Genomic DNA, 25160 nt, shown 5'->3' with positions numbered 1-25160 from the left:
CAGCAAAATATAAACTACATGTCAATGGCATGTATTGAAAGCAGTCCACGTTGGGAAACTTGGCTTTCTCGAAACAGGATCCTGCACCTTAAAATGCTTTGGATTTAGAAATATAAATATTTGAATAGAAAAAAAAAATTACCACAAATTCTTGGTCAGTTTTGGATTATCCATATTAAAGGGGGCTTAATACAATGAACCTTTAACTAACTTCACCAGCGAAAACCTATAAAACAAGGCAAACATATCAAAAGGGAATATGAAGGAAATATTTCATTGGAAAACTTCCTTAACAATTTCCCTGCTTGCGTTGTTATTTTCTTAGACAATAAATCAATTCATGGAGTGCCCTTTCAAAACAGAGAGAGTCGAGTACTCTCCTCCCCGCTATTTCCCCCCCTACATTCCTCAGGACACGATTCACTTGGACTTCCTGTTTCCATAAGGCATTTCCTGTCCAGGCTCATAGAATCTCTTTTCTGTAGAAGAGCAGAAACCTGACAGAATTGACTTAAGCAGAGAGCTTCTTCCAGTGCATTCCGACTCGCCGGGATCTGACAGCTTCAGCGGGCGCCATCTCCATGAAGGCGCTCTATGTACAAAGGGTGAGTTGGTTGGTTGTGTTTCTCCTTAAGCCCGACCTTCCAAATTTTGGAATGCTCTTTTGTCCTTCTACCTCTATCTGCCCAAACACTTTTGGAACGTCATTTTAGCATGGGACGGCCATCCTGCGGCTCGATCCTAAGATCCCTGCCTCGGTTTGACCTCGTTTCTCTTCCCTTCTGAGAACTCTGCCATGGTCAACGGTTGCATTTCGGTGGCCCCCTAGTGCTGCCTCTCGCTGCCCTCGTGGCCCTACCGTGGGATCTGACTAAAGCAGGGGGTGCCTCTCTATTCTTTTCTACCCAGATTTGCGTCTGCTTCGCGGGAATGTGTCTCTCTAGACAATGTCATCAAAAAACTCAAGAGAAAGTCAACAATGCAATGCAAAATCCAACAAGCTACGATAGGAAAAATAAAGCTAGGACTCCAGTCTGTTTCTTTACAACCATCTGTAAGTCTAAAGTGTTCAATGCCTACCGATGCACACAAGCCCCAGGTCGATGGCGTTTAGAGCAGAACCTTTCGACAGAAGGGGGGGAGAAAGGAAGAAACAAAAAGCTACCCTTACCAGCGTTTGAGACTGCAGTATGGTACATTATTTACAGAGAAGTCAGGGTCCAAGTCGAGTGTGAGGACAAAAGCAAAAAAGGAGAGAGAGAGAGAGAGAGAGAGCAAGAGGATGCTTCATTGATCAGGCCTGGAGCTGACTCCTCGAGTGGCTGATCTCAACATGGGGGATACAACCAGCTGCGGATTTCCTTCCATGAGAAGTGAACAGATGGGACGGGGTCCAGGGCCAACAGTGTCTATCATGAGCCCAAGGACAGATGGGATGGAATCTTAGTGAAACAGGTCTCTTTCCATTAGTCGCTGCTCAAAGAACCCTCTCTACATTGAAAATGTGCGTACAGAAATGCCTGCCTTGGCTGGATGCTTTAAATTCTCAAACCAAAACTCCCAGATCGACGCAAGGCTAGGAAGTGATCTTCTCTTTCCGTGACCTAACGGTGAGTGGAGCCTGGTGTTCAGATAATAACCTTAATTACAAATCCTGGCGCCAAATCCTTGCCTATTACCTGTTGCACCAAAGCAGCCTGCTCCCCAGATTCCATTTGCTGGGGCTGAGTATCATCGTCACTGTCCAGGGGTTCCTCTTTTATTTTCACAGGTCCCAAAGGGGGACCCCGATGGCCGTCATCCGGGCCCAAGCTGCTGTCGCTCCGGACACTGTTGGTGCTGGAGGGAGCCCGGTCTTCTTGCATGGGCTGATCGCCATGAAGCTCCTCTTCCGACTCTTCCAATTGACTTCCTGGCTGTTTCAGCTGCTCAATGGACTTGGAAAGCATCTGGAAGAGAGTGGCGGAGTTTTAAAGCAATTTCTACTCCATGGGAACAGAGAAGCCAAATGGTCATTTTTCACTACACTTACATTTTTTCGAATGGGCCAATTTGTAACTTAACTTTCATTAACAATGCTAGAGCTCAGGCCAGCGGGAGACTGTCCCCATCATTCCGCTGGGCCTGTGTAGGGGAGGAGGCCTCTACAAATTAATACAGCTGACACTTCTCTTCAAAGTCCCTTAGAAACACAGAAAGATGGAAAGGAAAACTTTCAGCATGAAACACGAAATCGCCACAAATATGGGATTGACCGAGGCATTGAATGCAAATCAACTTGTGAACAGTATCCCTCACCCAAAGGAAAAGGCAGTGAAAAACACACTCGTGGATCCCACTTCCCAGTTTTCCCCTGGAGGTGAAGCAAACAATCAAGACTGGTAGTTCTATCTGCAAATGGCAGGAGCCTAGAGTGAACCAGCTCATCTGGAATATCTGACTCCACTGGGTGCCCAACAGCCGGCAAATAAACTGGCAGCTGATGTGTCTCTGCAAACCAAGAAAATGAAAATGCCCAGCGGTAAGGCTCGGAGCTTTGGAGAAATCTAGTTTGCTTCAACTTAAAGAAAAATAAACTGACTTGTATCGATAACTCTAGATTATTTTATTATTTATTACATTGTATATAATATATAATGTATATTATTAATATTATGTATACCAATAACATATAATATATATCAGATTATTTCAGTTCTTCCTGCACCCAAGCACAGAGCCTTTCCCTCTATCCCAAACTCGCCCGTTTCCTGCCCTAGAAATGTTCACCTTTTCTCTTCCCTAAAGATAACCTGGAGAAAAAAAAAACGGACGAATCTCTCCAAAAATTGCTTAGAAGAATAAGGCGGGGGAAAAAGGAAGGAGGAACCCGGAGGATCCTTTCTACAAGGCTATAATAATGTAAATGAAAAAGAACACCTCAAAGAAGCCAAATGCTGAGTCATTGTGAGACTGAATTTGGGCCCGGGGAAGGGACCAAGAAGCCTCTCTCTGTAGGAAGGCAGGGGTGGATCACAAGCATAGAATGGGGCGAGACACTGGCAGAATGTGTCTTCTTTAAAAAAAAAAAAAAAAAACACCCCATGAAATTCCCATTAAGTCCCTGCTGTGTACAGCCTGCCCTGTGTGCCAGGAACGAAAGCACCCCCACATCCCCCGGACTTTCCTGAGCAAAGCCCTCCCAACAGCTAAGCGGGCCAGAGCATTCCGCATTCGGCACCTGGAGTCCGTCCCTGCCCAGCAATGGAGGGAGCGGCTTCTTTCTCTTTCCTGGGGCCCAAATGAGGCCTCAGCATGATTCGCCTTTTCGCTTCCTTTGACCTCCTTTCCATTGACGTTATGGTAGCCTTTGAAGAAATCAGTCTCCTGCTTCTCCTTTAAGCCACTTTTAAAGCGATCTGCCCCCCTTTTCCCAGGCTATTTTTAAGAGAAAGACAAAAGGGAGAACCTTCCGGAGCAGAGACACACCGGAATGAAGGGGGAAGGAGAGCAGGGGAGCATCTTTGGGGAGCAGCGTGCCAAGGCCGCTTTCCCCTGCGTTCATCAACGTCTCACGCAGGTACGCCGAGCTGTTTGGGAAAACTGAAAGCACGATAAATGTCGAGACCGGAAACGATCCACAGAGAACGTGAGCCTGCAGAAGTTTGGGGAAAGAATCACCGACAGGTTAAAAAACACGGTGAAGAGAAAGCGAATTCGGAGAGCTCTGAACACTTTGCTCCCAGATTCATCACGAACTGAAAAGAAACAAGTCATGGTTGCTTCCAGTTCATCCGTTCATTGAGCCAATGAACCACCAAGCATGTATGTGCCGGGCACTACGCCGAACGCTGAGGACGCAGCATCGAAATCTCTTCCTGCCCTCCACGAGTTTCCATTCTGAGAATTAATGAACAGGAAAGTCTCAACAAGATGCCCGAAGAGTCTTTACGCAGTTTCAAACAATACAGCCGCTACACTGAAGGTAACGTCAGGGTTAAATGCAGCCTCAGGGAGCTGGGAGAGCCTGGGCAAGGGCCTTAACCCTGTTTACCTCAGTTTCCTCATCTGTAAAAGGAGCAGGAGAAGGAAAAAAAAAGGCCAACCACGTAGGATCTTTGTCAATAAAACTGCAAATGAGGTCATGAAGCGCCAGCCATGACTCACCCACCACCACAACGCCAAGCAGAGGCGTGAGTGACTGAGATGACCAAGAAAGGCTCTTGTGAAACAGTGGGATTGGATGGGCAGGCTGAGGGGAGGGGCAGAGAGTATGAGAGATTTCAGGCCATGAGGGCTAACAGGAGGGCACGGACTGGGGATGGAGTGCTGTATTCAGTGACCTCCGAGGAGGCTAGCGGGGCTGGAGCGTCAAAAGGAGCAAGGCAGCAGCAGGACAGAATGGCAGAAGAAGAGGCTCTTGGTTATAAAGAGCAGGAAATTCAGAGGACAGTTGAGCCAAGAGGCAAGAGGGAGCCAACGCAGCTCATAGGGGCGCCATGACTATACCTACATGTTAGAGAAATGCCTTTGGCAAGCTGTGGAGGTATGGAGGGAAAACACACAGCCTTGGAAAGGTACAGGCATGGCAGATGGGCGATAGGCACAGGGCACAAGTTTGGCCGGGTGCACAATGATGGCTGTACGGGCCAGATGCAGCTTCCTGAGCAGGCAAGTAGCATGTTCGGGTCTGGGCAGTTGCCTGTCCTTCCTATTGCAGGATGGTTTGTCAGACCTGGGAGAGTAGAATAGGAGGTCTCAGGAAAGAATCCATTCAGGGTCAGAAACTTCGGCATGGAAAGTGTGAGCCCTGAAATCACAGAGAACATCGTCTGACGGGGGTTCTCTTAGAACCTCCCAGGAAGGGAGGTTCTCTTAGAACCTCCGGCTCTATTATAAAACCACCATCCGCCAAAGCTCTCGGACACGCAGTTCCTTTCTAAAGGTTGGCCAACCCAACGATGCCGAGAAGACGACTTCAGGCTTCTCTAGTGGGCACGATTGGCATCGGCCCAAGTAACCTTCACTGACCTGCGGCACCAAGGGCCCCATTTTCACATCACTGCCTAGGCGGGCGGGAGGCACAAAATCCAAACAAGCAGAAAGTTGTCCCTGACAGAGGATGAGACTGAGGAAGCATTACAGCTACCAGACAGCCTCCATTCTCAATTCAGTGGAGGAAATAAGCATGTACACAGGCATAGGAAAATGAGTTAAAGGGTAGGGTGTGGTGGAGACAAGGGAGCAGAAATTGGGGGCAAGAAAGACCATCCATTCTGATTAATAGGCCTGCCACCTTCCAGCCCAAATTCTACAGCTCAGAAGTTCTAGAAAAGAGTGGGCAAAGGGGGAGCTTTGGATGTGAAAGATGCAACTGATAACAGTAACCATTGGGTTAATGGGTACCAGAAGACCCAGAGCTTCTGACATCTTGGCCAAAGAGGAGCTTCATTCTAAACCTCTTGGAGGGGGCAGCTGGGTAGCTCAGTGGATTGAGAGCCAGGCCTAGAGACGGGAGGTCCTGGGTTCAAATCCGGCCTCAGACACTTCCCAGCTGTGTGACCCTGGGCAAGTCACTTGACCCCCATGGCCCACCCTTCCCACTCTTCCACCAAGGAGCCAATACACAGAAGTTAAGAGTTTAAAAAAAATTAAAAAAAAATAATAAAAATAGAAAAAAATAAACCTCTTGGAGGTTAAGTGGAATCATCAGTACCCCAAAGCCACTTTCTGAAGAGAAAGCCTTCAGACATAATAGTATTTCTGAAGCCACTCGGACAGAACTTATGCGTGTCCATCAAGGATCAAGTAAGCTGAAGAGGGATGAGAAAGTCACCATAGAGCAAGACATCTAGATTAGACACTTTTTGTTTTTAGAAAGTCTTTTTTTTTTCTCAAGATTTCTGTTTAATAGGAAAGGCAAGTATTATTGTCTCCATTTTACAGCTGGAGAAACTGAGGCTAGGAGAGCCTGAGCCATGGCCAAACAGGTTGGTAAATGTTGGAGTCTCTCAGCTCCCAATCTAGTTCTTTGACCACTCTGTATGATGAAAAGGAGCGGATGAATGAATGAATGAAAACCATCAGAGAGTGACGTAACATTTGCTTGGTGTGGCATGAGTCAGGGTAAGAGCTAATTTCCTAAAAGAAAACTCCTTCTTCCTCTGTCTAGATTTTATTCATTGCAAAGAGTGTCCCCACAGAGGTTTGCAAGGTAGAGTAGGAGGAGGGAAGGCAAATAGTGAAAAGATCAAGATTCGTTAGGAGACGACTACCATAGGTTTTAGAGACAAAGCAGGCCAATGGGTTGCTTTATTAGTACGAATTTTTGTTCAGTCATTTTTCAGTCATATCTGATCCTTTGACAACATTCTCGACCCATTCTAGGAACATGAAGCAAGCTGGGAATTGAGAAAGATGGCACAAAGGGCCCTGCACTAGAAAGTCTGGCTAAGTGGCCTTTCTCCAGCCACAGAACTGCCAACATATTAATGAGCCCATTTTTCTTCGCCTCATTCCAACAACTGAGTCAACTCAATGTTATGGAGTTCCTTTGAAAAGGCTCCTCTCTACAGCAATTGCACAAGTGAAGAAAATAAAAGAGTTGCTTAGAAATGGCCGATGAGATAATGAAAGAAGCAGTATCAATGTCAAGCAAGGGCACAAGAGAAAAACAGAGTCTGCCACTACCAAAGAGGAGGGGGTTCCCTACAGACGGTGAGGTTACGCTTCTGGATCAATCTATGCTTATTCTTGCCAGGACCAGAATAACACGGTGCCTTCTCAGCTGGACGTAGGGCGGCTCAGAAGAGAGCGGCCTAGCAATTCACACACGATAATCCAAGTGGATGAAGAATGAGCCCATCCTTATTAAACGTTTATGAGTTCCATTTCTATAGCTGGCACTGTCGAAAGAGCCACTGAAAAGCTTGCGCCCCATTGGTGGAAAACGTGTATGTATTTTGTTGTTGTTCAGTCACTTCGATTGTGTCCAATTCTTTGTGATGACATTTTGAAGTTTCCTTGACAAAGATACTGGCGAGGTTTGCCATTTCCTTTTCCAACGCATTTTACAGATAAGGAAACTGAGGCAGAGTTAAATGAATTCCTCAGAGTCGCACAGCTACTAAGTGTCTGAGGCCAGATTGGAACTACCTACATAGACAAATAGATATATAAGATCACTAAGATCACATATATATGTGTGTACATGTGGGTATATAATGTGAGCAATATATATGCACACATTTATGTGTATGTATGTACACAGACAATAATAGACAAAGTGGAACATTTTTTGACAGAAAGCACTCACAATGAGAAAAACTTCCAATCCGAAGTGACCCTTCAGGCAGATGTTAAGGAAAGATGCGGATTCTAAGAAGCAACGACGAAGGTGGACGCCATCCCGTCCCCGAGCGAAAACATCGCACAATTGGACAAAAACGCTCCACTGACAAGCGGGGTTTGACATAGAGCGGGACGGGCGGGTGGGCGGGCAAGTCTCCCTGCCCACGGCACGGTGGCCCCTCCAGGCGGACAAGGGCCGTGTCCAGATCTGGCCTGGCGGAGGTGAGCATCAGGGGCTCACTTGGGCCACTGGCCAAAGTCCTTGTTCTCAACACCGACCTCCTCCTAGAGATGGCGGCTGACCCTCCATCCTGGAAAGAGAAGCTCTCGGAACACTAAATCTGGTGGCTGCTTCACGAGGCGCCGGAAATAGGAATGGGAAGTGCAGTCACGGCGCAGCGCCGCTCAACCGGGATTTCTCTGGGCCAGACGCAGGGCGAGCCAGCGGCGCATCACCAACAGTGATCTTCACTCGGCACGTGGTATCAAGAGGTCACCGAGGACCTGCACGCGCAGAACAGGAAGTGGGCTGGACCATCACCATGGCCGGTGGTCCTAAGGAGCGATCTGACGGCATCCTTGAGATATTAGGAGACGTGGACCATGAGTTCTTCACCTCTGCCGGTGCCATGGGCCTCTAGGGACTCATTCTATGAAAAATGCTTTTAAATGCATAAATGAAGAATACATAGGAGTACAAGAAACCAATTTTATTTTATTTTAAAACATCTTTAATCTTAGTATCAATAATATGTATTGATTCCAAGGCAGAAGAGTAGTGAGGGTTAAGAGCAATGGGGGTTAAGTGACTTGCCTAAGGTCATGCAGCTAGGAAGTGTCTGAGGCCAAATTTGAACCCAGGACCTCCCATCTCTAGACCTGGCTTTCCATCCACTGGGCAACCCAGCTGCCCCACCGATTAGATTTTAAAATAATTATCATAATATTTTTGAAATCAAGTTAATGGAATTAGGATGAAGAATTCCTGACCTAGGAGAAGGTCCCTATTAGGAAATCTGTGTCTTCTAGGGAGACTTCAGGCAGAATCCCAGAATTTCCAAGCTAGAAAGGAGTTTTAAACTCATCAACTTCTATCAACACGAGAGTTCTCTCTACAACAGACCTGAAAATCGGTCCTGTAGCTCTCCACTGAAGACTTCTACGGGGGGAGGAGGGGAGGACTCCCTAGAGCAGGGGTCGGCCACCTTTTTGGCCGTGAGAGCCCTAAACGCCACCTTTTTTAAAATGTCATTTCGTGAGAGCCGTGCAGTGCTCACAGTGCCGCTCCTGTAACAGCGCCTGAAAAAAAATGGACTTTATGGCTCCTGCAGAAAGAGCCATCTTTGGCCCTCGAAAGAGCCAGATAGGGCTCGAGAGCCATATGTTGCTGACCCCTGTGCTAGGCCCTGAGACAAGCATCACACAGGATGAGAAAGCATGGAAGAGCCACCCGGATAAGATCAGGGATTCATCTCAGTACTTAGTGCCCTTCTGACGCCATCCCAAGGACGGAGGGTTGGCTCCCAGCGAGCCTCTGTAGGGTATCAACAGAGCATTGAAAGCTGCGGAGACAAATTCTGCCTCCGACTTCCAGGGCTTCTGTCACCCCGTAGAGGTGTCCATCTCATCTCTCCAAAGTGCAAAGGAGTCATAAGAAAGTGAACTAAAGCGCCGGAGGGGAACCTGCGTGGACGCTCTGGTCACCCAGGAGACGCGTCCCCGTCTCCCCCCTCCCGCTCGGCTGTTTGTGCCCCCTCCTTCCCGCGTCCCACCAAAACGAGCTCCTGACTGGTACGTAATCGCCTCGTGGTCTCGGTGTGTCCGCGCTGGCTCCCCTCCTAGAATAGAAACTCCGTGCCGGAAGGGACGAGTCCGCTTTTCTCTTCACATCCCTGCGGTCTGGCAAGGAGCCTGGCATGGGACGACGCCCTTCCTAAATGCCCCCCGACTGACCAATGAAGAAGGCAGAAGGCGGGCGGTGGACACCCGCTGCATTAGACACGCTCACGCTTTCTTCTTGTACGCTGAAGAGCCAATTGGTCCCCGGAGACCTCTTTTACACCATTTGTTAAGTGAAGATCACTGCGTCGGCTCGCCCTGTGCCTAGAGTAGAATTTGTGGTTGTTCAGTCATGCCTGGCTCTTCATGACCCCATGTGGGGTTTTCCTGGCAAGGATACTGGAGAGGTTTGTCATTTCCTTCTCCAGGTCATTTTACAGATGAGGAACTGAGAAGAAAAGAGTTAAGTGACTTGTCCAGGGTCACACAGTCAGTGCCTGAAGCTAGATTTAAACACATGAAGATGAGCTTTCCTGATTCCAAGTCCACTGCTCTATCTACCTCCCCACTTAGCAGTGTTTGATGAATAGAGCAGTTAATCAGAAAACATCTTATAGGAGGAAGAAATCCAATTATATTTTGTAAAGAAAGTCTATGTAGGTAGGAATCTGTGGCCAAGTGGTTCAAGTAACAGATAAATCCACTGGGGTTTATGAGATAGTGTGGATGGAGTGACGGCTCTCAGCCGAGAAGATCTGTGAACATCTCCTACCGCTATGTGTGACCTTGGGTCAATCATTTCATGTCTGAGTGTTCTGAAAATTCTGCAGGGTTCAAAGTTGCAAGGAAGATGCTCACCCACATTGGCAGAGAAAATGTCCTATAACAGTCATTCCCTGGACTAATACAATCACGAGTCCAATCTCGATCATTAGCCCTAACAAACAAGAGGAGAGAACTTAATGGAAGAAACTGTCACATTCTCTATTATTTATTCTAAGGATTGAGTTTTTTTAATAATCATATTGCTCTGTCCGAGTTTTGTTTCCTTAATTTATCAGTGTCCAGGAAGCAACTATTCTGTCTGTCTGTCTGTCTGTCTGTCTCTCTCTCCCCCCGCTTCAAATGCATCTGCCGAGGAGTACGTCAGCCAAGCAAGCACAAAGGCTGGAAGGAGGGCTCCCCGCTTTCTCAGTGGGGCAGCCTCGTCTTGACATTTCACACATCTGGAGGTGATTCCCTCTGACTGTCTGGCTGTTAGTTCTCTGACTTGCAGATCCACACGAGAACATCTGCGTGTCGGAGAAGCGTGCGGGCCTCTGGGAGTCACAGCGGTCGGCCCTGCCCCATCTGTAAAGCATCCTGCCGTCCAGGGGCTCGACATCAGGTGAGCTGCTCTAGCAGGCACCCGGCGGAGATGAAGGGAGGTCCTGGGGCCCAGCGAGGAGGCGTCTCTGCTCCTCCCTTGACTCTTCTGCCAGGGTGCCGGCAGCCCTCGTCCATGGCGGGTTTGAACGACAAAGAGGGCAGAAGGCAGAGAGCCGGGAGACGGGATACTGCACAGATCTGGCCTTTCGCACCAGATCCACCAACTCTCAGCAAGGCGAGTGTTAACTCTCTCTCGGGGGTCTCCCAGCCCAAAGGACCACCGATGTCCGCCTCCCCTTTTAAGCCATGACGATTCTCTCGATCAGGACGACCCGGGGCCAGACCAGAGTCTTCCTCTTTTCCCTCCTCCTCTGCATGTCCCCGTATTACACGCCGCCTCCCGGTATTAGAGGCAGGTTTGGGGGCAGCCTAGAGGGGGCGCTTTGGGGCAGCCTCTCTTCTCCAGCCCAGTGTCTGGAAGGAACCTGGATAAGAACACAATAAACACCCGTGGATGGGCTCGGCTCTCTGGGCTGCGCCATTCCTCATCATAGGGAAAATCTCCCCATTTTTCCTCCCCTCGGCGAAGGGAGCTTCAGGGCTCTCCTGCAAAGCTTCGTGTAAAAGCGGCCGCTCACCTGAGCTCTTCTTCGGGGCCGTCTCGGGCGGGATGGTCAGATGTGGAAGCCGAGAGTGGGCCGGCGAGGCGGCCCAGGCCGGTGCTGAGCTTCCCTCTCAGGCCTCGTTTCCTCCCCCGTAAACCGAAGGCTTTCACTGCGGATGACGTCGAAGGTCCGTCCACGCGCCTAGAAAACGTGCCTTTCTCTGAAGCAGCTTCACAGACAGAGAAGCCGGCCAAGCCCGAGCCGCCAGGCCTGGCGCCCTGCAAGCCGGCCGCGTCTGTCTTCCAGAGTGGCCCAAGGAGCAGCTCACACACCAAGGAGTGGGTCTGGCAACATGGCTTCCACTGAGGGGACGCGCCTCCATTTTCCTCCTCCCCAAACATGGCCGACTCCATTTTGGGCCGTAGTGGGGATGCACGGAAACGTCTCTTCTTGGAAAATAAAATCTTTCCCTTCAGCATCAAGAAAAGCTGGTTGTAATATAGCAACAACTCCGGCCTCGGAGGGTCCTCATTTGAATCCAAGCTCCATTATTTCCACCTACAACCACGGACGAGTCACTCGGAGCCTCAGTTTCCCTCCCCTGTAAGCATCAGGATGACGACAGCTGTGAGAGCCGGCAGCCTTGCGACAAAAGCTCGGACGAGGGGATGTTGGGAAATGCATTACAACCTCCCAAAATGACCTCAATGGCCGTCTGTTCTCTTCCTCAGAAGCAGGATTGTTTTTATCATCATCATTCAAGATGGTGCTTATTTCCCAAACCTGCGCAGGAGAGGGAGATCCGCTGAATGACCTGCTCTGCCCGCTCTTCTTTGGAAGGCCTTTCCACACCGGGATCCCCTGACAAGGTCAAAGGAACGTCAGCCCCTGGGGGGCCGGGGGGCCTCGTGAATCCTCGTCTCTGTCCCCCCAGCACACTGGACGGGGCCTGGACCGGGCAGAGGGGCGGAGAGGCTCCGGGAGCACCGATCAATGAAAGGAAGGATCAAAGGATGGGAAAAGGTCATTGAGAAGGAGGAAGAACCCGGGTCAGAACCGAACTCCCATGTCTCTGCGCTCAGCCACAGGGGACGAGCAGAGCAAGGCCAATCCCAGCTCCCCGAGGCCGCTCCTCGAGCCTCCAAAGTAGCTCTCCCGCCTCCCTGAACCTTCTCTCCTCTATTAATAATGCTAACGTAGGTACGGTTTATATGTCCATACATACACGGGATCCTCACCACGGCCCTAAAGGCCAGGTGCTATCGCTCTCCCCACCGTATAGGGGAAGAACTGAGGTAAACAGAGGCGGTGACTTGCCCAGGGTCACCTAGCTGGTAACGGCGGTTCGATCTAATTCAGTCAACTGGAGTGTAGGTAAAAGTGTAAAAGGCTGATTTAAAAAGTTACTGGATCAGAGCAAGGCTGAGGGACTGCTGAGAAAGAAAACCAGCCACATTCAGAGGAAGAACTGTGGGAGCGGAAACGCAGAGGAAAAACAAGTGCTTGAACATATGGGCTGGTGGGGAAATGATTGGGGATGTAGACGCTAAACAATCACTCTAATCCAACTATCAATAATATGGAAATAGGCCTTGATCAGTGATACATGCAAAACCAAGTGGGATTGTGCGTCGGCTAAGGGGGGTTAGAGGGGTTTGGGGGAGAAGGAAAGAACATGAAACATGGAACGACGGGAAAATATTCAAAATAAAAACTTTAAAAGAAGAAAAAAGTTACTGTGTCAAATGCTATATGTAAAGGGCTTTGCAAACCTTAAATAGTATTTCATCAAGGGTTCAAGATTTGGTTCTAAACCTCATTTCATTCCAAGATTTCAATATAATGGCCCTACTTTATTTTCCAGGTGGCGCACTGGATAGAGCAATGGCCTTGGAGTCAGGAAGCGTTATTTTCCCCGAGTTTAAATCTGTGTGACCCTGGGCAAGTCACTTCACTCTAGTGGTCTCAGTTTCTTTGACTTTAAAATGAGCTGGAGAAGGAAATGACAAACTACTCCAGTCTCTTTTCCAAGAAACCCCAAATGGGATCACAAAGAGTCAGCCATGACTGAAACAACTGAACCACAAATTTTATTTTATGAGTTTAAAAATATCATTCTGTGGAATACACAGCTTTCACCAATCAGACTGCCAAAGGGGTCTGGGATGCAAAAAACCTGAGGAATCCTTATAAGAAAGCCTACTGCTATTACGGTTATTATTATTATTATTGGAATATTAATGGAAGTAATTTTATTAGTTAATAATTAGTTATTTATTGAATTAGTTAATAATTAAATTAATTAATGGAAATAATGGAAGCTAATATTAATGGAACCCCCAATACAATCCTCTTACAAATTCCCTAGAAAATCTAAGAGGCCAGGAATTGTCTAAGGGGGGAAAATCAGGTCAGAGCAGACAGGAAAGAGATGAGGAACCCAAAGTCGGTTTCATCCAACAGCAAAGTGAGTCCCCTTTCCTGGTTTTTATAGCCACCAAGTTGGCATTTCGAATCCAGTCATGTGACTTACAAGGATTTAATTATTTCATTCTGTCAAAATCTCACTTCCTGAGGTTGGAAGGGGTGAGGGTGGCTGGGGAGGGGGGGGGGCACTTGTTTTGCTTTGGTATCTCCTTTGAAGTGCCTGGGATTAACTTCGGCCCAAGTGCTCACATATTTGAATTCCCCATATATTTGCCTTCCCAGATTGCCTTACCTCACGGTCACAATAATCGATGGTTTTTTCCTTCATTTTCTAAAAAAAAGTCTTGTGGGAGATTAACTGCCTAGAGAGAAAAGGCGAGGTGAGCCCTCCTAATCCCTCCCCTCCCTCTCCAGGCTTCAGGTTGGGAGAAGAAGCCTCAGGACTTCCCATGGAAGTCACAAATTACTCTGCTGCCCCGTTATTTATCCCCTTCTCCAAACAAAGCATTTCAGCACATCTGATGAGAAAGCGCCAGGCAGGACTTTCTCCAAGCTCTAAATGATCCATTAAGTGGCTGTGGCTGGGGGAGGGCTTCTCCGTGGAGGCCCTCGGAGGGCTCTGGGACTTGGTGGTTTCCCTCAAGGCTCGCCAAGTACATCCCATGTGATATTGGGAATTCGAATTTTATCACTCTATATTCATTTTCTTTTTAAACCCTTAACTTCTGTGTATTGGCTCCTTGGGGGAAGAGTGGTAAGGGTGGGCCATGGGGGTCAAGTGACTTGCCCAGGGTCACACAGCTGGGAAGCGTCTGAGGCCGGATTTGAACCTAGGACCTCCTGTCTCTAGGCCTGACTCTCCATCCATTGAGCCACCCAGCTGCCCCCTTAATTTTACTTCTTACCCCCATCATCCCTAGATCAGAGCCATCAGGTCCTTCACAGCGAGGTCTAGCCAAAGGCATCCCAAAGCCTTTGGTTGACAGATCGGGGCCACCTTTCTAGACGAGGGACAGTGAAACGATTTGGTCCTCGGGGTGGGAGGAATGGAATTCCATGACAGTGATGAGAGGACCCAGCAGGGAGGGAAGCTGTCACAGGGCTGGAAGAGAATTCGAGTTGACAGCAGCAACTCCCAGTTTCCAGAACGAGAGCCCAGTTCGGGTTTCTCCATATCCAATTTTCAGAACCCAAGAAGAGGCGTTTTTTCCACCCACGGCTGAAGGGGCTGTCAGCATCTGTATTTTGCTTCAGCTTGGGAAAGGCAATAGAGTAAGGCAGGGCAGCTCGATGCCTGGTCCTGCGAAAGGCAAGATGAGATTCCGCCCCAGTTGAGAACAGAGGCAGCCCAGGGGCAGACTCAAATCAGAGCAATGGATGACCACAAACCAGAAAGAAGCTCAGCAAGCTGCCCGGGGGCTCAGCTCATCCAGCTGCTTCCATGGAGAACTACGGATGCTACCGAGCCGGTGGAAAGGAATAAAGGTGATCCGTGAGTAGTGAGATCTGTTCCCTTCCTAGCTGCCTCTTCCCCCCCGCCCCCTCTGTATTACTGCTTCAACTCCCCACAGGAAGTGAGGGGAACAGACTGGCAATAGCACGTGGGCTAGCTGGGGGAACTTCGGGGAACCCGTGACTTCTCTCCTCACTTGGATTCTCCCGGCACGATCCTGGAAAAGTCACTTAATAGCTCTCAGGCTCAGTTTCCTCATCTGCAAACAGGGCTAATAATTAGGTCCTACCTCGGAGAAGTTTTTAAGAGCTTCGAGAGAGAGAATGTATGCAAAGTGCTTTACAAATCTCCCAGCGCTATATTGACATTATTACCTGACCATGAGATAAGGCCAGAGTCAGTGGTGGTTGTAGGGAAATCTTTGAAATATGGCTCACTTCGCAGGTGAGCAAAGGTGAAATAAATTTCAGAATTGTAACTGAATTGAAAAAAGACAGGGAGGTGGCTCAGGGGATAGAGGGCTGGGTTTGGAGTCAGGAAGACCCGAGTTCAAATGTGACCTCAGACACTTCCTAGCTGTGTGACTCTGAATAAGGCACGTAGTCTCTGATTGCCTTAATTCAGCGGAGAAGGAAATGGCGGGTCACTGCAGTATCTTTACCAAGAAGAATCCATGATGGGGGCAGCTGGATAGCTCAGTGGATTGAGAGCCAGGCCTAGAGACGGGAGGTCCTAGGTTCAAATCCGGCCTCAGACACTTCCCAGCTGTGTGACCCTGGGCAAGTCACTTGACCCCCATTGCCTACCCTTACCACTCTTCCACCTATAAGTCAATACACAGAAGTTAAGGGTTTAAAATCAAAAAAAAAAAAAAAAAAAAAAAAAAAAAAAGAAGAAGAAGAATCCATGAACAGAAGAGCACCATGGGGAGGTCAAGAAGAGTCAGAAATGACTGAAAGGCTGAACAACTAGGGAAAAGCTGCTGGGACGTTGACTAGAAGGCTGTTAACATCTTTATTATAATGAAACTTCAGGACTCAACAGCTAGTTAGAAAGAATAACCGCTCACACTAGGAAACACTACTTAGCTGAACGTTTTCCTTCCTCATGCCAAGAGGTCTCTGGCCCTATCACCCAAGTGAACATGTCTTCAAAAGTCAATTTGCAGCTAATTTTGGGGTTGTTTGTTCCACTCCTATTTTGTGAAGCTTCTTCCAAGCATGAAAAATCTATACGATGTCTTTGGTGACTTGTCCAAGGCCACACGAATGATATACACCAGGATAAAGACTCCTATCCAAGTTCCCCTAATTCCAGTTTCAGCCCATCTGTTCATTCATTTCTTTATTTCCTCTTCTACTACACTGATGCCGCACACCGGCTAGTACGTTGTAAGCTGACAGCAGGCAACAAAGAAACGTTCCCCAAAAGAAGCAAGATTAGGAGTTAAAGGGCATGTAATATACAAAGGGAAGAGGTAGACGTGGGTAGGAGAAGGGGGAATTGCTCATTCTATCTCCAGAGTTCCGGGAAAAGTAGGTTTTTGTTCCATTGGTTACATTTTCTTATGTTCATTCTCCTGTTAATTGGAAATATCAGACCGTGATGTCTACCTGGAGCTCCAAAGGCCAGGGCAGTAGCAAAACCACTAGAATCTCCCATCTATAAAAAATGAGTAAATAGGACTGAAAAAGACAGGAAAAAGAACAGAGATGGAGAGAGGAAAAGGAAGGCTAGAATGCACTTTTCCTCCCTAAGGATGCGAGAGAGCCATTGAGACTCCCTACCAAGGAGAGACCAATGTGATCACACTAAAAGCAAGCCAGAGCAGAGGAGGTTTCTATGCCCTTGTTTATCTACTCAGGTGTCTGAGTGATGACTTTACAACTGTTAAGACTAAATTAAATTCTCGTCCTTAATTTCCATAGAGTTTATTAATATTTACTCAAATAAGAGAAGGCAGACAGATAGAGAGGAAGAAGTCTTTTCTAAACTAGCCACAAGGCTCTCTCAGCTACTGTCCTTTCACTGCATGCTCAAGCAAATAAAGAGAGCCCACTTACTGGAACCCCCTCTTTTATATCTTCTCCTTTACCCTCAGATCCTAACCTGATCCTTTCTGGGTCAATGTGCCCAGATCACTCTCCTGTGACCCACACTGGGAGTGCACTGACATGATGTAGCCCTAGTAGTACCAGGACATAGGTAGGACCCCAGTACATGATTCTAGGGGACGGGGGGCAGAGTTCCCTTCACACAATCCCCCCTTTGATTCTTTGGGAAACCACCATGTTAAAATCTCTTCATTTGAGGTTTCTGGAAGATTAACATGTCAGGTCTCTCCAATGGATCATTCCACATATGTAGCTTATACTTCTAAAGTTTCTCTTACTAGAGGTATACAAAACATTGTACTTTACATAGAGAGAATTGCAACAATTTTGGGATAAGAGGGAAGGAAAAGAAAAAGGAGAAAGAAAACAAAAATGATTGATAGATGCAATGGCAAAAAGCCAGTTGGGGGCATTCCCCTTTGGCATAGGAGTTTCCATTCAGAATAAATGATATGTTCAGTTCATTATATCCCAAAGTCCCCTCTGGATCTTTTGATGTAGTGCATGATTTCTATAGGCATCCTTTTAACATCGTCTCCAGAAGATCCACTTTCTTGATTTGGAGTTATTTGTGACTTTCTTTCCCTAACATTGCTTTGAAAGATTTTAAACTTTGGAATTGAAGATAATTATACATAACAGTAAGAATCCTTAGTGCCTGCTTCCTTTGCAAACCTTGATTAAGAATATTTCTAATGGAGTTATTTCCAAGCCCAAATAGAGTGATAAATGGTTTCTCTTTCCTAAAAGCCAATGTCCAACAGTCAGTTCCATTCAAAGTGTCCTTCAGGGGGATGACTTGTCCAGGTTGGCTCTGCTTCTTATTCTAAGAACTTTGCCACCATGATTCAATTGCCCTCTCACCCTGGAACCAGCAATGAGAACTTTTTCATTCTTCCCCCCTTGTAATCGCTTTGGTGAGTTCCTTCCAAGACTTCCATTTGAGAGACAACAGGATCAGCTATGCTTCCTTCCCTTCCCAGGATCAAAGACTTTGCTCCCATGCTCAGGTCCACCTTCACCCTACCTACCCCTTTCCCCCACCTCCCACTCCTCTCCATCCTTCCCCACTCCCATTTATGTGCTGTCTCCCACCATTAAAATGTATGCACCTTAAAGGCAGGGACTAAGACTCTTTTGCTTATATTTATATCTCAAGCACAGTGCTAGACCCATGACAAGCTCTGAATAAATTTGAGTTTTTCCTGAATATCCATCTCAAGTGCTCTACCCATTGCCACCATCCTAATACAGACTGTTATTATTGCTTTCTAGATCTAGAAGCTAGGAGTCACTTTCCCATAGGTATTGATAGACTCAAAGGTTTGAGGCCAATGCAAACGCATGAAAATTTCTCATTTGCTTGGGTTGGGCTATCACCCTCCCTCATGTGTGAGCTAATGAGGGTGGCAGAGCCCACTTCCTTTAATAAGTTGAAGAATCATCCATCTGCTAGCCTCTTCTCCAGCTCCAATGAGGCATATTCTCACGAGAAAAAAGTTCTCCTCTCCCAGAGCCCCGTATCACCATAATAGGAGGAGAAGAAATCAACTTTTAGCTCAGCAGAAACTTGACACGCACACAAGATTTCATCCCATGATTTAGCTTCTCAGTATTGGCTCCCAGCCAGCTACAGGAATGCATGAGATATTTATCATGAAGTAATTTCTGAGAAAACCATATGAGCAGCAAAATGATGTAAGAGAAAGATCAAAACACATCAGCCCAAAGAGGTAAGTCACAGATTTCCAGTTGCATTTCCTCAAAAGGCTTTCTTGCTTTCTTGGGGTTTTGGAAAGAGTAAAAGGGATAGATCAGTGGGCAGCGTCTGCATCCACATGAGGCTGGCAGATTCATCAGGGAAAAGGAGAAGAAGCCAACTCGCTGGGTAAATTCTTGTGAGTTGATTCTCATCAATGTACCAGCCACCTCCCGATGGAGAAGACAAGTTCCGGAACAAGATGAGAAGATGAGGAGAGATAATGAAGGGAAAGTTTGTGGCACATCTCAAAGTAATGTAAGAATGTGAGTCGTTTTGATTAAGATTATTCTTTGGCTTAGCCAATCATAGCCTTTCCTGCACCAAACAATCCTGCCTTCAAGTTTTACAAATAGAACAATGTGACTTTTCCATATAACTAAGTTAGAGATGTTATGGTATTTTTCATTCGCTTGATCACTGAGTATTTCAGATCACGAATGACTGGCATTGCCAATTTGTCCAATTTCACATCTTCCGTGGAACTCTAGAGATGCTGGCTTACTCAATTATATTTTTATTTTCTCCATATTTGAAACCACAAAGGTTTCACAACATCTCCAGGGCACAAAATAAGATCAGAAATAGCCTCATTCAGGCTTGCTTGAAATTGCATTGGCTCAGAAAAATTTCAGGCCTGTCGGGTCATAAATTCTTATCTGAGAGGGATGTCAGAAGCCATATGGTTCAATTCCATCATTTGAACGATAAGTAAAGTGACTCCCGAAGAAAGATAGGTAATGAGCCCAAGGACTCCTAAAGAATAAATAGAACATCTTAGATTTGAATTCAGGTCCCATGACTTCAAGTTTAGCATTTATTCTGATGCTCTTCGAGGGTCAAAATATATTGGCAAAAGCTTTTGTGAATTTCTAGAAAAAATTAACTGGAATCAAAGAATTTCGCCATTAGTGAAAGAATCATAATTCCCAGAACCGTAGAACTTCAGGGTCTGGACATTCAATCCAATCTAAACTAATAAACAATTAGCAAGTATATACTATGTGCCAATTAATAAAAAGAGAGTCTCTGCCCTCAAGGAGCTCACAATCTAATGAAAGGAGACAGAGAAGTAGTAAGGATGTGAGACCAGGGAGGTATTTTGTTCCATGGAGCTGAAACCAGGCAGAGCAGAAAACACTGAGTAGAGTGAGCCCTTCAGTCCAGTTTCTGTCCTTTACAAAGGAAGGCACTGGGAGGAGTTTGGTGCTCCATCCTCCAGCCATCTGAGGGAGGTGGTGTCAGTCAAGGCCTGGTGGCAAGATTAGAGGGGATGAGCTGAATCTGGAAGGAGCATCCCAGTCTTAAGAGCTAAAACCAGGAAGAGCAGCAGATGCAAAATGAAGCGAGACACATATAAGAACATCCAAATTCTCCAAAAGTCTGTTTGTGCATGTGAGAGCCTCTCAATTCACTGGCCTTTAATCCTCATGATGTTTTCATTCTCGATTCTTTCCAGTTGACAGAGTCCAGCCAGCTCATTCCTTCTTTGCCCGAGGCACCTGCGTTCACCTGTCTCACCTCATGGACATTTTGCCTTCTCTTCAGTTCCTTTCCTCCCCTTTTGTTTTCTGCTCTAGACCTGGAATTCTTCAGTCAAACCCACCCAGAAGCAAACTAGAAATCTGCCTGTGGCTTCTGCCCCTAGAAAATTGCTTAGGGGCACTGAGGGTGATTTTGCCCAGAGACACAATACCAGCAGGTCTGAAGCAAGATGAAAGCTTCTGACTCTAAAGTGATTTCTCTTGGTGTTGCTCCCCAGAACATCAGGGGGGAAAAGTCACTGGCTTTGGAGTCAAATGGGTTCAAATCCCATCGCTGATGATTCCTACCTATATGGCCTTAAACAAGTCATTTCATTTCCTAGGACCTCAGTTTCCTCCTAAGTAAAAAGAGAGGATTGGGCCAGGTAGCCTCAGTGGTCCCTTCTCGCTCTAGGTCTATATATTATACTATGATGCGAAAGGATTTTCTTAATCAACATGATTCAAATCAAACTCTTTTGAGGGAAAAATGATATTTCCTACATTTTTTTTAAATCCTCCTTGACCTTCATGTCTGTGTTCTATTCGTACCAGCCCTAGCATCAGCCACATGTAATAAACATCAAATATGGCAAAGGACAGTGGAATCCATCAAAGCTGTGAGCCAGGCCCTGACCTGGACACAGATGGGGAAGGGAGGAGGAGTGGGTCTAGGGATGAATTCATAACGCTGCTGTACCACCTGGAGCCCCAGGGCAGAGCGACCTGCTCCCTGCTCAGTGTAAGCGAAGAGAGAAGGAAAGGAAGCAAGGGACACTAACCAGCCACATGCAAACAGCCCGTTCCTAGGCTTGGGATTCGGTGGGGAAGGTGATGCTAACTTATCTGAATAAATGACAACATAAAGGCATTGGCCGCCACAGGGAGAAATGGGGAGTATGACACCATTTTGGTGTCCGAGGGTATGAGTTTGAATCCTTGCTCTGTAACTCAACAGCTATGGAATGTGGACCAAGACTAGTCCAGGCTTCACGCTTTCTTCCCTGTATAATGATGGGGCTGGATTCAGTGGCCTCCATATTGTAAGATCCTACATCCAGAGCTGGAGGTCCTGGTGTGCAGCGCTTCATTTTACACAGGAGGAAAAACCAAAGAGGAAACCAGAGGGGGAAATGACTTATGGAACTACCAGAGCTGCACCTGAACTCAGGGCCAAGGCCACCAGCTTCACAGCTCTCCCTGCTTGGCCACACTGCCTCCAAGACCCTTTCCTGGTCAGAGGTCAACAGCTACCTTTGGGAATGGGGCTAGAAGGACCTAGTTTGGTAGACAAGACAGGTCACTTTGTCCAAATTGCCTGGGTTCAAAAGCTGCTGGCAGGGTGGCCACTGAAGCGTCCTAAGCCTTAGATTCCTCCATACCCAGTGGAGGAGGTCCATCCCATCCATTCCTTCCTCACAGGGTAACTGGAGAAGCAAATGCCACAATGGACAGAGAAGGCTCCGAGAGCCTTCACATGCATTCGGTGTCAGTTCTCACACTCCTGGGACACCGAGCTTCACGAGCATCTTTTAAAGGGTCAAAGTGAGTCAGCCTAACGGCCAATCCTATGGGCCACCCACACTAAAGGGGGTGAAGCATAAGTCAGTTACATGTCAATAAAACATGGCTGAAAACTTGCAGTTTGGGGGAAGCAAAAGCTGGAGTCAGAAGAGGGAGAGTGGAGTGAATCCAGTGGGATGATTCCAAGCACATTCTCACTCATCTCCGAAATTCAAGCTTCCCTGCGAAAAGGGGTAGAACAGCAGGACCTACTGACCAAGACGACTGAAGGGGGAAAAAGTACTTGGAAAACTACTGGAACTCTATAAGTAGTATTATTGTTGCTATATGTTGGGAAGAAGGAAAAGAAATCACTTGCATCCTCGATGGCCATCCTGTGACTAGATTGGAAGAGCACAGAGCTAACGAGGTTTTCCATCATAGAGCATTCTCTGTTCTTTGGTCCCTTTGAGGGCAGGTGAAGTCTTTGCCTAAGACGGAGGCTCCCCAGCGTTGCAGGCTCCATCTTGATTACACATCTGGAATCCATCCTTAGAGAAAAGCCAGCAGAGTCATGCCTGTGTCCTCTAAACACCCAAGCTGAGAGGGGTTAACATACAACGCTCTGCTTGGAACTTTGAAGTTCCCTGGTCTTCATTTCATCTAATTAAGACAAGATTTAATAACCCAACCACTGGACAAACTATGGACCCAGAGTCCAGGTTTGTTTCCAATTTTGTGTGAATTCTCTGCAGATTCCAAGGAATCAGCACCACATGGGTGAGCTCCCCAATAAGATTTGCTTTCTCCCGCCGTGTCCTGGAGGGAGGCTGCCTTTCATCTTGCCTCCATCCACAAAGACTGGGGTAAGCATCTGCCTGTCAGAGAATCAAGGGGAAGGCAGAAGGAGAAGACGCACTGGGCAGTTCTGATGTTAATAATGTGACTCGACAAAGAACAGTGGCATCAAGAGAATATGGCGGGCACAATTCAGTCCAAAAGAGGATGAAAAAGCTAGTGGCAGGAAGATTAGAAATAGCCAGAGGTTGTGAGGAGTTTTCAAAGGAAGCAGAAAATGTATTGACATGTTGACAATCCTCATTCTAATCACGGTTTTCCCTCAGCCTACCTGTTTTCAGGAAATGGAATTGAAAGAAAAAGAAGGGCCCCATCAGCCCCATCAGCCCCATCTTCCTTGATACTCAGCTAACTTGATATTTTCAACCTCCAATTTCTGAGCTAAACTATTACCAATAAATGTGAAGGCCTCTTGTGTCAACCTTCAACCTGAATGTGGTCCGATGCCCCTGTTTGGAGGTGAGGCAACCCAGGATCAGAACTGGCATCCAGCTAGGTGACAGTGGACAATGTGCTGGACTCAGAGTCAGCAAGATCCCTGTTCCTGAAGCATTTACTAGCCATAGGACCCTGGAAAAAGCAGTTGGCTCAGCCTCAGTCTCTTCATCTATAAAAACCGGGCACAATAGATGAGTATAAAATGAAAAAATATACATGAAGGACTTCGAACACCTCAAAGGGTGCTCTAAAGACAAGCTGTTGCCATCATGTCCAAATGGAAGATTTAAATCCAGGTTTTCCAAAGACAAATCAAACCCCTTTTCCCTGCTTAAAGTCTTTCTCAAGACCTTTCTGTTCATCCAAATAGCAATTCATAATTAATAATAATTAATAGCTACCACAAATCACACACAACATAAGATTCTGGGGTTATAGGAACTAAGCCACAGAACTAGTCCCTAATCTCAAGAGTTTGGCATTGTTTTCCCCTGGTAAACCCTTAAATGTCTTCAAACATCACCACGTAATGAGAATGGGTTTGCAGCTCACCAGGGCAGATCCCAATCCTTCTAGAAGCTAGGAAATGAGTTGCAATAGACAAAAAAAAAAAACATCTCTCTACAGCTCAGCTGTGAATGGGGAATCTGTGGCCTGAGCCTCACTGGTCCTCTGATGCAGACGGCCAAGCTGTCTGTGAAGCCTTGCCAATCTTGTTACACCCTGCCAACCTTGGCCTCCCCTCTTCAATTCTTCAAGAACCCAGGTTCTCCTCGACACCACAACTCCTCAGAGGAGGCCTGTCCCAGCAGCGGTTGATCAACCACTTATTTCAAGAACAATTCCATTTTAACGAAACAAAAAGATTTAAGAGAATGATTTCTACAGTTTTGTTTTTTAAAGATCAGATGATTTCACTGATAAAAGGAAATCCCACTGAGTAGAAACTCTTCCTGCTCATATAAATGAGTATCTTTTCTGATGTTTAGTTTTAAAGAGTTGCCCAGGACACAAATGACTTGCCCAGGGCCATACATTTAGGATGTGTCAGAAGCAAATTCCATGACTTTAAATACAGGTCTCTATACACACTCTGCCATGTCATCTCTCACACTAAAGAATATCTTTCAGAAGGTATTAAAGGACAAAAATAGCGTCCTGAGACAGGATGTGAGGGAAGATGGTTTCTTAATCAGCCCCAAAAAATAGCAATCCTGACCAGCATTTTTTTGGATACTGGGACCCCCCCCGGAGAACTCTGGGTGAGGCTTGACCATTTTCCATGTTACATAACCAAAGCACTGCTGATGGATAGTTCAAGGATACTATTCTTTGCCTAAGACAGTTGGAGTCTGCTACGTCCTCCAGAGGGCAGGGGAGCTGACTGTGGCTGGCATTCAGGTCCATGGCGGCTGCCACCATTTCCCTATATCCTCTAAAAATCACAGGCCACACTCCCTTCTTCTCACCAATGCCTCAAGCTGAAATGCTTCTCTAGCTGCCCAAGCTTGGCTGTTAAAATATTAGAGATTATTATTTCTTTGTAAGAAATGAAAAATTTAAAGAAAGGGAGTGAATAAGCATTTGGACAGCATCTTCCCTGGGCCGGGCACTATGCTCAGCACTTTTTACAAATATTCTTTCATCTCATATAAACAAACAAACAAAAAAAGACTCTTCAGAGGTAGCCAGACATTGGCAAAGGAATCATCCAGGCAAATCACTTCATCCTCTGGATATGCTAACGAGAATCCCAAAGGTCATTTTTGCCCAACTCCCCAATTTTCCAGATGAGCAAACTGAGGCCCGGGGAATTTGAGTAACTCAGCCAGGGTCACAGAGCTAGTTAGTAACTTTCAGAAACAGAATTCAAACCCAGATTATCTTGAGCCAATGTTCTTTCCATTGGACTTTGGGAGTAGGAGAGAGGGGGAAGGTGAGAGAGAGAGAGAGAGAGAGAGAGAGAGAGAGAGAGAGAGAGAGAGAGAGAGAGAGAGAGAGAGA

At 46.8% G+C, this 25160-nt stretch overlaps 1 protein-coding gene across 6 annotated transcripts in view; it reads right to left on the bottom strand.

Moving 5' to 3' along the window:
• Positions 1–1627: 1627 nt before the first annotated feature.
• HDAC9 (histone deacetylase 9) overlaps positions 1628–25160 on the bottom strand; it is a 168605-nt gene continuing 145072 nt past the window's right edge. For all 6 annotated transcript variants that reach the window (XM_044679686.1, XM_044679687.1, XM_044679689.1 and 3 more), the window contains one exon: positions 1628–1949. In XM_044679686.1, the coding sequence (XP_044535621.1) occupies positions 1629–1949 (321 nt within the window). In that variant the 3' untranslated portion in view covers position 1628. The remainder of the gene's footprint in view (positions 1950–25160) is intronic.

Source organism: Gracilinanus agilis, chromosome 5, assembly GCF_016433145.1.
Source record: "Gracilinanus agilis isolate LMUSP501 chromosome 5, AgileGrace, whole genome shotgun sequence".
Taxonomy (NCBI): Eukaryota; Metazoa; Chordata; class Mammalia; order Didelphimorphia; family Didelphidae; genus Gracilinanus; species Gracilinanus agilis.
This window is presented reverse-complemented; position numbering and strand designations above follow the sequence as displayed.